General features: G+C 46.3%; 1 protein-coding gene across 1 annotated transcript in view; it reads right to left on the bottom strand.

The window, feature by feature from the left end:
* FMNL1 (formin like 1) overlaps window positions 1-15,676 on the bottom strand; it is a 136,911-nt gene that overhangs the window by 22,520 nt on the left and 98,715 nt on the right. The window contains exons 11-15 of the mRNA XM_063959989.1: window positions 13,475-13,585; window positions 10,562-10,711; window positions 8,164-8,265; window positions 848-1,064; window positions 148-732 (exon numbers count right to left, since the gene is read on the bottom strand). Of these exons, the coding sequence (XP_063816059.1) occupies window positions 148-732; window positions 848-1,064; window positions 8,164-8,265; window positions 10,562-10,711; window positions 13,475-13,585 (1,165 nt within the window). The remainder of the gene's footprint in view (window positions 1-147; window positions 733-847; window positions 1,065-8,163; window positions 8,266-10,561; window positions 10,712-13,474; window positions 13,586-15,676) is intronic.

The following is a 15,676-nucleotide window of genomic DNA, read 5'->3' on the forward strand; positions in this document are numbered from 1 at the left end:
TAGCTTTAGGCCCATAAATGTACAGATTGCTACCTCCAATTAAGCAAAATTGTAGCCCCATACCTATAGATACTTGATTAAATAATGAATAACATTAAATCGGATGTTAGAAGATTTAATTGTGAGAATTTAGATGATTCACATTACCTGTGTGTAGAGCACCTGCTGACGGTGGAGCAGAGCCTGTAGAATGGCGAAGGCCACCAGGGGGTGGTGGTGGTGGTGGTGGAGGTGGGCCACCTAGGGGTGGTGGTGGAGCAGTAGGGCCACCTAAGGGTGGTGGAGCAGGTGGGCCACCAGGGAGTGGTGGTGCAGCTGGTTGGCCACCAAGGGGTGGTGGTGGTGGCGGCACAGGTGGTATACTAGGGAGAGGTGGTGGTGCAGGTGGGCCATGAATAACTGCAGAAAGAGGAGGAGATGGAGGGGGTACACTGAGAGCACTAGGAAGTGGAGGGGGTGGTGGTGGATGAGGATCAGATTCAGTAGTAGATGTTAAAGGATGAGGTTGACCAACAAGTGCACAAGGGATAAGTGTTGGAAGAGGAGATGAATGACACGCCTCATCATTCTTGCTTCCTGGGAAAGGAGGAGTAACAGTGACGGTACTGGTATCTAGCTCTGAAAATGGTGGAACAGGTGATACAAAGTGGACCTCTGATTCCAATCCTGATAATAGAGGCAAGGATGAAGTGTGGGTGTCAGATGATACTTCCAACTCATCCGTAGAGGTATCTAGAAACAGAAAACAAAAATTTAACTTTCCCCTCATGGATCCTTTAAATCCAGAGATTTCCAAATGTTTTGGTGCAAAGTGATCAAATCTGGTAATTTATCCAATTTGTATTACCTGGAGTAGATGTTGTTACTATGGTCAACCTGATGGCTGATGGTGAGGTTGGGGGTACTGCTGTGGTAGCTGGAGACTCTGTGTGTTCACTTAAAGAAGAAGAATCGTCTGTACAAGTGTCACCAGCAGGTTCAACCCAGAGTACTCCTTGGTTAATTGCCTTTATACCAGTTATGTTTTGATGGGAAACCAGTGGGTGATGTGAAGCATGCTTCTCCTGGAAGAGAGGAGGAACAAAAAAAACTGCAACTACACATACTGTCTATATACAGAACACACACACACACATATATATATATATATATATATATATATATATATATATATATAGTAAAACATCTATGCTCCACACACTGGGCCTGATTCTGAGTTGCACACAAGTCGCAATGCACACGTATTGCACATGCACCAAAGAAAAAACACAGCTTTTGCGTATGCGCTGGATCAGCTACAGAGGCATGAAAAAGATTTTGCCCCCTTCCTGATTTCTTCTATTGTTACATATTTATAGCATTTATTTGTTAAAGATCTTCAAACTAAATTGAATATAAGACAAAGCCTGAGTAAACACAAAATACAGTCTTATAAAGATTATTTAATTTTTATCCAGCACCAACTAGCCCTGTGTGAAATAGCAATCGCCCCTTAGTTACTCATTCAACCAGTGACCCAAAATGAATCAGTAATTGTGTTCAATTAGACTAGACACAATCAGGCTTGATTACTGTCATACTGCATTCAGATCACAAATGCCGGATCCCACCCGGTAAGAGAAACGTGTCCTTACCGGGTGGGATCCGGCATTTGCTCTGCTATGGTGGCTTTCCGACCCGGCAATATATCGGGTCGGTTGCCATAGCAGCGGTGGGGTGCAGCAGCAGCAGGGTGGGGTTGGAGGTGGCGCTGGGAGATGAGCTCATCTCCTGCGCCGCCTCTCCCTATGCTGTGAATGGGAACCGTGTCGCATCGACGCGGCTCCCATTCACACTGCGCCTGACCCGGTACTCAACCCGGGTATAATCCTTCTTTTATACCAGGTTGAATTACCGGGTCAGGCGACCCGCTAATTCCCACAGAGTGCTTTCACATCGCACACTGACCCGTGTCGACACGGCAATATGCCGTGTCGATACCGGGTTATTTGTGCGATGTGAAAGGGGTATTAGCTCTGTTGAATCTAAACATCACTTAAATAGAATCTTTCCAGTAATTTCAAGTTAGTTAAAAGTGGCCCAGATTTATCAAGCCTCGGAGAGTGATACATTGCATGGTGATAAAGTACCAACCAACCATTTCCTAACTACCATGTTACAGGTTGTGTTTGAAAAATGACAGTTAAGAGCTGATTGGTTGGTACTTTATCACTGTGCAATTTATCACTCCCCACGGCTTGATAAATCTGGGCCAGGGTCTTCACAAGCAGCCCAGTATGTTGTGATTAAAAGAAATTCCAGAACAGTTGAGAAAGAAAATGATTATATCAGTCTGGAAAGGACTAACAAGCCACAGTGAGAGCTATTACCTCCAAATGGAGAAGAGTTGGGACAGTGGTGAGCCTTCCCAGGAGAGGCCAGTCTAGCAATATTGCTCCAAAGCACATTGACCACTGATCCAGGAACTCACAAAAGAACCCAGACAAACAGCTCGGGAACTGCAAGCCTCGCTTGCCTGATTTAAAGTAAGCGTTCATAATTTTACCATATCAAAGACATTGGGCAAACATGGTATCCATGGGAGATGTGCAAAACCCCTGCTAACCATAAGGAACATATTTGCACATTTGGCAAAAAAAAATATATATTCATAATCCCTACGCCTAATGTTCTGTGGACGGATTAGTCAAAAATTGAACTTTTTGAAAGACATGAGTCTCGTTACATCTCTTCATACCAACAGTCAAACATGGTGGTTGTAGTGTGATGGTATGGGGATGCTTTGGTACTTCAGGGTGACTTGACATAATTGATGGAATCATGAATTCTGCTGTCTACCAGAAAATTCTGATGGAGAATGTCCGGTAATCAGTCCATGATCTGAAGCTCATGCACAAATGGGTTATGCAGCAAGGCAATGATCTGAAGTACAAGAGCAAGTCCACCTGAATAGCTCAAATCAAACAAAATTAAGTTTTTGGAGTGACCTAGACAAATTCCTTACTTGAATCCAATGTAGTTACGTAAACAGGCAGTTCATGCTTGAAAACCCTCCAATGTGGCTGAATCATAGCAATTCTCCAGACAAGTTGCCCAATATTCTTCCATAGCGATATGAAAGATTTATCTCCAGTTATTGGAAGTGTTTAGTTGAAGTTGTTGGTACTAAAGGGGCCACAACCAGTTATTAAGTTTAGGGGGGCAATTTATTTATGACATAGGTGTTGGATAACCTTTTTCCTTCAATAAATTAAATGATCATTTAAAAACTGTACACTATAAACCGTATTTTGTGTTAACTCAAGTTGACTTGGTCTATTCAATTTTGTTTGCAGATTTGAAACAATTAAGTGTGACAAATATGCAAAAATAGAAGAAATCAGGAATAAGGCAAAAACCTTTTCATGCCACTGTATGTATAGATACATGGAAGGAATTTGCTAGTGCTCGGTGATTGATGCATCTGTCATGGATGTGTATGCCAGCTTCCGTTCTCGATCATAGCATGCACATAGACATTGGAATCCAATTATTGGATATCTATTTCTGACGGATCTTTTGTATCTAGCATGGGATGGGGTGCAAGACCAGATAGTAGTGTTGAGAGTTGTGGTAGGGGTCAAGAGTGCTTAATTTACAGAATAATAATAAGCAAATATGCCATGTTCCATGCACTCTTTCCTTTGCAGGGACAGATACGTGTTTTAAAGACTTTTAAGTATTTGAATCAGGCTTGTTACTTTCCACCGCGAGAATGGCTTATTGACAGACTAGTCTATTACCAGTGGTGCTGGATCTGTCAATCAGCCTTTTATGTAGTATAAGTAGCAGAACACAATTTATGTTCATATTGCAGGTCTGCTGTCCTGTCTCCAATTGTCCCTGCAGCCAGGACAAGAAAAGGACAATGCAACACTTATAGTAAATAACTGATGTTATAATTACCAGTTATTACAAGGTAAGGGTCAAATGATCCTTATCTTCATAACTTTTAATTGTTACAGTTTAATATATTTTATTTGTTTATATTTAATAATTGTATGCTTCATTATGATGTAATGTAACCCTTGACAAATGTCTCTTCAAAAATGATAAAAGACTTAAAGTGTGTACACACGGTGTGATCCTTGCTACTGTATGTCCGATTTTGACTATGCGATTTCCCTTGAACTCCCCCAGAGCCCAGATAGTACAGATAGTACAGAGTGTGACTATCTGTGTTTGAGATTTTGTCTATGTACAATTTTGACTAAGTGACCATTTTGACTATACTTTGTACTAGATAGTACACTAGATAGTCAAGATTGACTTGCCTGCACAGTCTGTCTAGCCTTACGATACTGACCCCATGGGAGCGCGCATCGGGATCGAATCTGTATCGCAAGCTGTCTAAAGAGATATACACTAACTTTTCATAGGATTTTGACTATATAGTCTAAATCTCACAGATTTATCTCACCGTGTGTACACACCTATAGAGGGGGATGTACTAAGCAGTGAAAAGAGTTGAGAAGTGAGCCAGTGGAGAAGTTACCTGTGGCAACCAATCAGCTGCTCTGTATAAATTTGTAGTATGCAAATTTTAAATGTTACTTCAATGCTGATTGGTTGCCATGGGCAACTTCTCTACTGGCTCACATCTCCACTCTTTTCACTGTCTAGTACGTCTCTGCCATACTCCTTTTTTCCAGACACAGTAGTCTAGGGGGTCACACACCCTAGATGTCCACAACCCATCTGACATTCTAGTAAACATTTGTGCAGGACTCACCTTGGACCTAGGGACTTGCCCGATTAATGAGGTCACCTGGACGCAATGGGCAAGCCGTTTCCTTATGGCCCTAAATATGTGAAGAACCTCACTAAAAATGCTAAATTTTATTGCAATGATTATTATTAATACGTTTTTAGTGTTTGAATTGTGCACCTGCAACCTTGTCTTTGTATGCAGTACTGAAAGGTATCATTACCGATGTGCACCCGCCCCTGTGTACCTAATGCTGTTTATTTACATACACACTAGAAGGCCAGAGACCCTTTCTGCCTGGGGCCGGAGAGCTCTTCCCTCACGCCCACCTGTCCTATATATTGTTTTTAAATAGGTTCCCCCTGGACTGCTGTGGCCGTTTGGCCTCAGGAGCACAGTTAACTCAGGTTAACACTTAATTTTGTATTTCCTTTCATCCCTATCGTGTGTGTTGTTTCAGTGTAACTAATTTCCCACTTTCACTTCTCACTACTTTAATTCTCACCACATCACCTCTCACTATTTTACCACTGCTGTTTTTCAGCAGCCTCTCTCACTGACCTATCTTCACTTATTTTCACTATATATTTTTCCCCTCTAGTGTTGCCCTGGGGTCACTCAGCTGCTTGAGTTTGGGGTGCCCTGTGCCCTGGACTTTTACCCCCCAGTATGTTATCAATTAATGAGGTCACCAGGAAGTGGTGGGCAAAACGTTATTTATGGCCATAACTATGCGAAGAACCTCGTTCAAAATGCTAAATTTTATTGTAGTGATTATTATGAATCAATTGGTAGCAGGCCTGTAACTAGGTGTGGGCGGATGATGCCTAGCACACAGCGCATTTATGCTGTGGGCGCACCATCCACATCCACCCCGATTGTCCGCCACTATTTGCAGTGCTCCCCGCTATAATAAATAAGAGTAGCGTTGCGCTTGGCTCCTTCTATGCCAGACGCATCGCTACTGATTTACATTATAGCCATCAGCGCTGGGCACTGCAGTCATCCGACTGTCACTTTCTGTGCTCCAGCCCGCTCTCCCCCCTCATCGCCTGCTGCAGCAGCACAAGTGTCTCCTCTCCACACCATACAGTGCAGGCCGGGCAGGGAGCAGTGCAGGGGATGCCGGGAGGATGGAGTTTTTTTAAGAGACTGGTGGCAGCTCCAGCACTGCAGCAGCTCCGAGTGCATTTGCTGCCGTCATCCCCCTCCATCCCCCACCGTTGTGGCCGCCCCCGCGCTCACAATAAGAGAACATCAGTACTGCTGATCATACAGGTATGTGTATGTCTCTCCTCTGTGTGCTCTGCCCCCCCCTCCTGCAGAGGGACATCCAGGTACTGGAGCTGGCTGTTGCTGCCTGCTGCCACTCAAATTAAGCCACAGCATCTCTATCTCCTCTCTCTTTCTCCTTCTAACTCCCTCTCTTTCTTCCTGCTACCCCTCTCATCCCCCCACTGCTTTCTCTCTTACCCCTACCACCCCTTCCTCTCTCCCACCCCCCCCCTCTGTCTACCACTCTCCCCCTCTTTCGCAGTCTTCCACTCCCTCCCTCTCTTTCTGTCTCCTTCCCATCCCCTCTCTATCTCCCTGCTACCCCTCCCCCCCTCTCTTCTGCACTGTGGGTGCATCCACCGGCAAACACATGATAGGGCCGTGCCACACAAGGGGGTGATATACATTGGTTGACAGGCGCTGTAGCTTGTGGTCTCCATGCTGGTCTCCCCCGCTGTGTCAGGAGTAGCTGCTCCCTATGTGCCGTTGTCCCACGGCGCCGGGCTCTAGGAGTGGTTATTCCCACCCATGCTGTGGACTCACCGGAAGAGTGGTGGCTCCCCCGACAGCAGGCAAGTCTCTCTCTCTGTCCCTCCTTCTCTCTCTCTCCCCCTGCCTAATGTGTAAAAAAGAGGGACTCTGCCTGCCTAATGTGTAAAAAGAGGGACTCTGCCACCGTATTGTGTAAAAGGGGGAGTCTGCCGCCGTAATGTGTAAAATGGGGACTCTGCCACCATAATGTGTAAAAGGGGACCCTACCTGGCATAATGTGTGATAGGTGCTCTATCTGGAGTAATGTGTAAAATGGGGCTCTACCTGGAGTAATGTGTAAAAGGGGCTCTACCTTGCGTAATGTGTGTAAGTGGTGCTACTGTGCAGCGTCATTTGAATAATAGAGACTTCTGTACAGTGTAATATGAATTGGTATTATTTTGTGGCCACGCTCCTTCCCCATGAAGCCACACCTCTATATTTATGGCACATGCCTTGGCCCTGTTTTGTATATGAGGCACGTACCTAGGGGCGGCACTTGGATGCCTATGTTGGCACTGTCAGCCCAAAAAGTATCCAGTAACTGCAAAATATTTCCACTGTACTGTACCTAGGGGATAATTCAGAGTTGATCGCAGCAGCAAATTTGTTAGCAGATGGGCAAAACCATGTGCACTGCAGGGGGGGGGGGGGCAGGTATAACATGTGCAGAGAGAGTTAGATCTGTTTGGGTTTGGGTTATTTTGTTTCTGTGCAGGGTAAATATTGGTTGCTTTATTTTTGCACTGCAATTTAAATTTCAGTTTGAACACACCCCACCCAAATCTAACTCTCTCGGCACATGTTATATCTGCCCCCCCCTCCCCCTGCAGTGCACATGGTTTTGCCCATCTGCTAACAAATTTGCTGCTGCGATCAACTCTGAATTAGGCCTCATATGCCATCCTGAATGGAGTGTAAATGGGTAGGACATGCACATACTGCCCCTGTAAGCTGTCTTACCTAAATGTATACATAATTAAAACAAAAAAAATTGTCATAGTTAGTGGCTTTTTTATTATTCTAATAAATTGGCTATCACCAAATGAGGGCTTATAACCAATCAATAAAAAATAATAAAATTAGAAAGGCAGGGGGCAGCCGTTACTGTTGCGCCTAGGGGCGCCCTCACCCCTAAATCCACCCCTGGCTCCGTGAAGTAGTTTTTGGCAGAGAAACAGATTGCAGCGCTAGAACACCCTTCATACTCATCAGACCTAGAACCGTGTGACTTCTTTCTTTTCCCTAAAGTCAAATCTGTACTCAAGGGAACCCATTTTGCATCAGTTACTGAGGTAAAGAAGAAAACAACGGAGCTGTTGAGACAGGTGACAGATAATGAGCTACAGCACGGCTTTGACCAATGTAAAATAAGAATGCAGTGGTGTGTGGATGCCGAAGGGGAGTACATTGAAAGGGAATAGAGTTAAAATGTACTTATAATGAAACATAAATTATAGCATCAATCTCGTTTTTTAATAGCCACACCTCAAATTTATACATTATCACCGTTTTTTTCCCCTTTAAATATTCACTCCACCCTCCCACATTGTCCTCTCTCCCCCACACATTCCATTAGCTGTGGACACACGCATACAACAAGCTCTCACCTTTCCTGCACTCTGCTCCTTACGAGTCTGATCCAGCTGTTTCTCCAGCTCAGCCACTTTCCTAATGTATTCATTCTCAGTTTGCTGTAACTTCTCTGTGAGCTAGGGGGCGATAAGAGATAACTTTACGTAGCTCACATACTGTATACTGATCATACGCCAATAGTTCACATACAATAAAATAGAAAAACATAAAAACACTTTAGTCACCAGTTATTACCAGGGACGTGCAGTCAGGGGAGGCAGGGGAGGCAGTGCCTCCCCTGTCATAATGATTAAAATAATAAAAAGAAGATATTTATAACAGAGTCTGTGATAAATATATTCTTTTATTATTTTAATAATCTCCCCCCGTGAAAATGTTAGGCTGGGAGGCAGTGGGAGAGGTGCCTCCCGCACCTAACATTAATGTCCAGGCAGCGAGGGGTGGGCAGGGGGCGGGGCGCGGCAATGGGCTGTGAAAGCCCATTGAAAAAGAACGGGGAAGCAGCACCTTCACTGATGCCTCAATGACAGAGGCGTGCATTCAGCCCCGATGAATGCACGCCCCTGTCATTCCCCCAGATGTGATTGGCCCAGCGGATCCAGTGCTGGATCCGCTGTCCAATCACTAGTGATCCCCCTTCCCGGCTGCAGCAGGCGCCGTGGGCTGTGTGGGCGCCCGCTGCAGCCGGCGCCGCTGACTGACACTAGAGGTCATAATTGACCCCTAGTGTCTGAGCGGCGCTATAGTGGGAGAGACGTCATGAGTCATGACGTCTCTCCCATAGTATAGCAGAGAGGAGCCGGCGGACGGAGACGGAGGCAGCGCTGCAGGAGCGGTAAGTATGTGTGTGTATTTTTTTTTTTTAATGTGTGTGTGTTTGAGGCACAGCAACAGGGGCACAATTACAAGGGGCACAGTACAAGGGGGCAGCTACAGGGGCACAACTACAAGGGGCACAGTACAAGGGGTGCAGCTACAGGGGCACAACTACAAGGGGCACAGTACAAGGGGCGCAACTACAAGGGGCACAGTACAAGGGGCGCAGCTACAGGGGCACAACTACAAGGGGCACAGTACAAGGGGCGCAGCTACAGGGGCACAACTACAAGGGGCGAACGTCTTCCCGCGTCAGTGAGGGCATAATATTCATTCATTCGTTTGTAAGTAATCGCTCTCATTTTTACAGGAACCACCTATTGGATTCTACTGGACAAGTGGACGTGACCGGCGTGGGATGTAGGTAAGTAATCTCTCTCATTTTTACAGGAACCACCTATTGGATTCTACATGGACAAGTGGAAGTGACCGGCGTGGGATGTAGGTAAGTATGTGTGAGTGTGTAAGTGTGTTTTAATAAATTTTTACTTTCACGGTGTGTGTGTTGTGTTTTTATTTGGGTATTTTTGTTGTTGTAGAACTACAGGTACCAGCGGGCCCGTTATATCCCCGCATGCTGGTACTTGAGGTTCTCCAAGTACCAGCAAGCGGGGGAGGCTTGCTGGGCCTTGTAGCTCCACAACAAAAAACAATATTCTTTTTTTTTTTACACACTTATGGCTATCAGTCCGGCACCCACCACCCAGGGGTGCTGGGGACAGCCTCGGGCTTCACCCCTGGCCCTTGGGTGCCTGGAGGGGGGGACCCCTTGATTTAAGGGGTTCCCACTCCTCCAGGGAACCCTGGCCAGGGGTGACTAGTTGGGGGGGGTAATGCCACGGCCGCAGGGACCTACATAAATGTGTCCCCCGGCTGTGGCATTATGTCCCTGGCTAGTGGAGCCCGGTGCTGGTTTTAAAAATGGACCCCTACATCTTTTGTCCCCCCGTATTTTTGGAACCAGGACCGGTCTAAGAGCCCGGTGCTGGTTGTCTAAATACGGGGAACCCTTGTCCAATTTTTCCACAGTATTTAAACAACCAGGACTGGCTCAAAGAGCCCGAGGCTGGTTATGCTCACGCATTTTTTTTTTAAATTTTTTTAACCCATTAAGACCCTTCTCCATTAAGTTAATGGAAGCCCTGGACAACAAAATTGCATTCATGTCCTCCTCCCACTCCCTTCCCAGTCCCAAACACTCATTTTTATTTTTTTTCTATAAAAATGTACAATATATCACAAGTATGATGAGAGGCAGGCAGCGGGCATTGGCGGCATCGGACTGAGATGCAAATTAGTGGCGGAGGGCTGGGTCAGTCGATGGTAGGCAAGTTTGTAAGCCATTGGCGGTGGCAGCAGGCATTGGCTCAGAGGCAGTAGCGGGCATTGGCTCGGTGGCGGTAGGGGTCATCGGCAGGATCCGGTGGACATTATGGCTGTAGTGCCTCACCAGCCGCTGACCTTACCGCACGCCACTGGTTATTACTGGCATCTTGAATATCAATTATATTACACTGATGAACTAAAATCACTTACGTGAACTAAATGTCCCTGGAGGTCCTCTACATGTTCCAGCATCTCATTCTTGTTTTCTGTGTCTTCGAGAAGACTGTTCACATCAAATATATTATCAAGATAGGCTTGTATTTGGACCTGGAGCCGCTCGCTCTCTGTGTGCTTCAGCACCTGCCAAATGGTACAGTCAGATGATAATTATTGTCTAGCGCCCTCCACAAAATAAAAAATGACAATAAATAAAATTATCTGCACTCCCTGAGGATTTAAAAATGCAGTACACCATCTCAGAGAAAGGAAGTCTTTCTCTGAGATTGGTTTAACCCCAATATTTTTATTTAGAGGGAATGTTTACTTTCAAGTTTTTTTTCAGAATTAGAATAGAATAAACACTGCAGTTGATCTTACCAAGATCTAGCTTCTTGTCATCTGCTTAAAACCCTCAGCTAAGCTGGCATACAATGGAACAGACACCATGGAACACACTTTTGTGAGTGTATTACAGAGAGTGATAGAGTGTAACATTATAGGGTGGGCATAGGCAGATTCGCGGGGTGGGGCAACAGGCTACATGCCTCCTCTTGTTGTTTAGATTTTTTTATTGTTCTTTTATTAAACTGCAACTGCACACGCTCGCCCGCCTTCCTGCCACCAGGGTAAGGCTGCTGGCTGTTAATCACAGGGGCCTGTCAGTCCTCCCCTGGGCAGCTATGCATGCAGCCCAGCTCCTCCTCCCGCTTCTGGCTTGATCATCATTGGCTCCCTACACACACATGACACTGTGCAGTGAAGAGGAGCCCAGCAGACAGTCTAGGGATGGCCATCGGAGGACCCTTCATCGATGGTTACCATTGATGGTAATGGTGTCATGTGACCTTGTACCATCTATGGTTTTAACCATTGATGGTTTGCGTATGGTAAGGACAGCTTTATTCTAATGCTCATTCCGACTTGGGGGCAGAGCCCAGGGAAGACTATAGGGCGGCATCCTCGCACACTATTTGGTGCAAGGGATGCTGACTGACAGCTGAGACTGTCAAGTCAGCTGTAGAGTGATACGGGACATTGGCATCCTGGCACACTGTGAGTGATACAGCGTGCCGGGATCGCAATGTACTGACTCGCTCTATAGCTGACTTGACAGTCTCAGCTGTCAGTCAGCAGCCCTGCACTGCCACCGGCTATTACACACAGTGCAGCACTGTGTAAGGGGTGGTTCCAATGGCCATCAATGGTAAAACTATTCAACATCAGAGGAGACCATTAATGGTTTTAAATGATGGCCATCTCTACCGCGATCCAAATGCCAAGCAAGCCACGCCACGAGGAGGACATTGCGCCTTTCAGGACAGGCACACCCCAGCTTTCTTCAGTAAGGTGAGTATTTACGATGAGTCTGGTCACTTGAGTTCAGCAGCAGCTTCATTCAGTGGCACAACCCCATAGAGTCCACTTGTGTAATCCTGACTTTTTATGTTACATAAGGGGGTTGAGAGGGGCCAGGAGGAGGGTGAAGGGAAGTGGGTGACTAGGCTGCTGGAGTGCTGCTGAGAGGAGTAGGTGACTGACTAGACTGACAGAAGGGCAGGAGGCAAAGTTTGGCATGAGCCGGGTCATGAGGGGAAGAGAAGGAGGCTGCTGGTTTAAGAGGAGTGAATGGGTAAGGAGGCCGATATGGGGTGAGTGAGGGGAGAGAAGGAGACTGGCATAAAGGGAGATGAGGCGGACAGGATGAGGCTGAATGCTGTTGGCATAAGAAGCTGGCATGAGGGAATGGGAGAAGAGGCTGGCAGGAGGGGAGAAGGGGATGCTGCATACTGCTGGAATAGGGAAGTCGGTGAGGAGGCTGAGACTGGCATAATAGGAGTGGGTGAGGAGGCTGGCATAAGGGGAGTGGAGGATGCTGCTGGAATGAGGGGAGTGGGTGAAGAGGCAGAGGCTGGCATAAAGGGAGATGAAGCTGCATGCTGATAAAATAGAGGAGTGGGTGAGGGGGCTGAAGCAGGCACAAGGAGAGTGGGAAATGAGCAGCAATGTGGGCAGTGAGAGAGGAAGTATGTGCTGCAATTATGTACTACATTATGTAGTGCTGTGAGATGGCAGTGAAGGGGCAGATTTTCTGTGGGGAGGGCAGTGAAGGTGGCAGTATGTGCTTTGAGGTGGGCAATGAAGTGGGCAGTATGTGGTTATATGAGGTAGGTCAGTGTGAGCTATGTAGAGTGTCAGTGAGTGCTGTGAGAGGGTCAGTGTGATATGGAGTAAATGACCAATGAGACCGCTGTGGTGGGGGGCCCAGGGGCAAACAACCAATGAGACAACTGTGGTTAGGGGCCCCGGGGCAAACAGGGAGTTATGCAGGGAGAGCTCGATGAGACAACTATGGAGGGGGCAATCAGAAAACTATGCAAGGGCAATGAGATAATAATGGAGGGGGCAAACAGAGAAGTATGGAGGGATGGGGCAATGAGACAGCTATGGAGAGGCAATGAGAGATAGCTATGCATTTGAATGCTTTATGTTGGCTGGCAGTTGCAGATTCAGTGTCAGGGATCTAAATTATTTGATACTTTGTAAATGCAGGTATTTTCCAGCCAGGTCCGAAACATTCCAAGATTTAGACAACTACCAACGGAGCTGAGAACACCAGCTGGCAAGCAGGACATAACTTGTCTCATTGATTATTGTATGTACAGTAATCCATGCCCCCAGCATGATGAAAACAAGGGAGTGGCTCAAGGGTATGGCTTCCCTGTGATGCCACGCCCTTGTTACAAGGCCACACCCACTTTCCCAGAAGCGCGCACGCATTTGCAAGCGCAAAAGACCCCCTTCCTATCATGGTGCACCCCTGTCATTTTGTTCTGGATTTGTCCCTGAGGGAGCATGGTGTATTGTGTTTATATACTGTATTTGGTTTATTACTTAACCACCTACCTCAAGATACTCATCCAGTCCTAACAGGGAAAATTCATACTGCAGGTAGACCCGGAAATTCATGTTTTTTACAGAGTGAACCACAATATTAATAAACTGCATGCAAGCCACCTGGAGATATATACAAGTGGGACATTAATACAAAATGTACAGTCAAATCCATATCGTAGTTCTACCCCACTCCCCTGAAGAAATAGAAACATAGAATTTTGATGGCAGATAAGAACCGCTTGGCCCATCTAGTCTGCCTATGTACACGTATAAACTTACACGCTAGGGTTCATTTTTGTTGAGAGCCAATTAACTTACCAGTATATTTTTGGATTGTGGGAGGAAACCGGAGTACCCAGAGGAAACCCATGCAAATACGGGAAGAATATACAAACTCCACACACATAAGACCGTGGTGGGAATCAAACCCATGACCTCAGTGCTGTGAGGCAGTAATGCTAACCATTACACCATCTGTGATGCACATTGTAGTTCCACCCACCCCCTGGAGAAATGGGTGTATATAATAGAAGCCCCAGATAGGAAAATGTTAGTTTGTCACAGGAGCATTATACTATATGATTAATGTACCATATATGTATTGGTGCCTTGGGTTAGTGGCCCTGGGCCAAATCAAATTATTTGTAATCAAAGTGCTAGACAAAACCAGGGACAAAAACGTGCACAATCAGAGGCACAACTATGTATACACCCACATAACTGAACCTACGGATGACAGGTAGGCACAATTTACTTAATTTAATATTTTTCCAAAATGTATCAATAAAAAAAACTTTTAGCTGAGGGGTGCCATGAAAAGAATGCTGATACTCTAGGGTGCAGTGATTCAAGAAAGTTTAGGAACCACTGGTGTAGTCTCATCAGGATGTAGTTTTGGGAGATCATGGGTTTTTGCCTTCATTTATCCTGATTCTAATTGTGACTTAAGTGGTAATGTAATTACCATTAACATTAATAACAATTCATGTAATTCATGTTGAGAGATGTTTGCCACACATACCAGCAGCACATAATACCCCTTTCACACATGCATCTACAGTATATCCCGAGTTTTTGCATGTGACCGTGCATCAACTCGGGATTTCTGTATGTGTGCAAGGAAACAACCTTGGACTAAGGGCCTAATTCAGACCTGATCGTAGATGTGCTAAATTTAGCACATCTACGATCAGTCACACAGACATGCGGGGCGACGCCCAGCACAGGGCTGGTCCACCCCGCATGTCAGGCCCAGTGGCGATGCTTTTGTACTTTAGGAGTAGCTCCCTGACCGCGCCCCCTAAACGGCGGCCAAACGCAGTTCAGACCTGATCGGCTGCTGTGCGAAAGCGCACAGCACCGAACCGATCTGAATTAGGCCCTAAGTCCAGGGTTTCATGACCCTGCTCCCGACCAGGGTCATGGAGCTGAGACCAGGCAAATTCCCAGCTCTTAAGTCTACAAGTGGCCAAAGAATGGCATTAAAGAGGTATTTTTAGGAGACGGGAAGATAGGAACTGGGTGTGGCCTAATGTCTCAAATACTTGGCACACCTTGGAGGAATGCGGCATGTCCCAACATGATGTGGCCGTGACCCCTTCGTAGACACACATACGCTGTTCTAATTAGAGATGAGCGGGTTCGGTTCCTCGGAAACCGAACCCCCCCGAACTTCACGCTTTTTACACGGGTCCGAGGCAGACTCGGATCTTCCCGCCTTGCTCGGCTAACCCGAGCGCGCCCGAACGTCATCATCCCGCTGTCGGATTCTCGCGAGGCTCGTATTCTATCGCGAGACTCGGATTCTATATAAGGAGCCGCGCGTCGCCGCCATTTTCACACGTGCATTAAGATTGATAGGGAGAGGACGTGGCTGGCGTCCTCTCCGTTTAGATAGAGAGTGAGACAGAGACACTTGATTTACTGGAGCATTAGGAGTACTCAGAGAGTGCAGAGTTTTGCTGATAGTTATACTAGTGGTGACCACCAGTTTTATTTATCATTTAATATAATCCGTTCTCTGCCTGAAAAAAAACGATACACAGTCACATACCATATCTGTGCTCAGCCTCAGTGTGCTGCATGATAATATCATCTATGTATATCTGACTGTGCTGAGTAGTGCTCACTGCTCACACAGCTTAATTGTGGGGGAGACTGGGGAGCAGTTATAGCAGGAGTACATATTTAACAGTGCACACTTTTGCTGCC

The sequence above is a fragment of the Pseudophryne corroboree genome, chromosome 3 (assembly GCF_028390025.1).
Source record: "Pseudophryne corroboree isolate aPseCor3 chromosome 3, aPseCor3.hap2, whole genome shotgun sequence".
NCBI lineage: Eukaryota > Metazoa > Chordata > Amphibia > Anura > Myobatrachidae > Pseudophryne > Pseudophryne corroboree.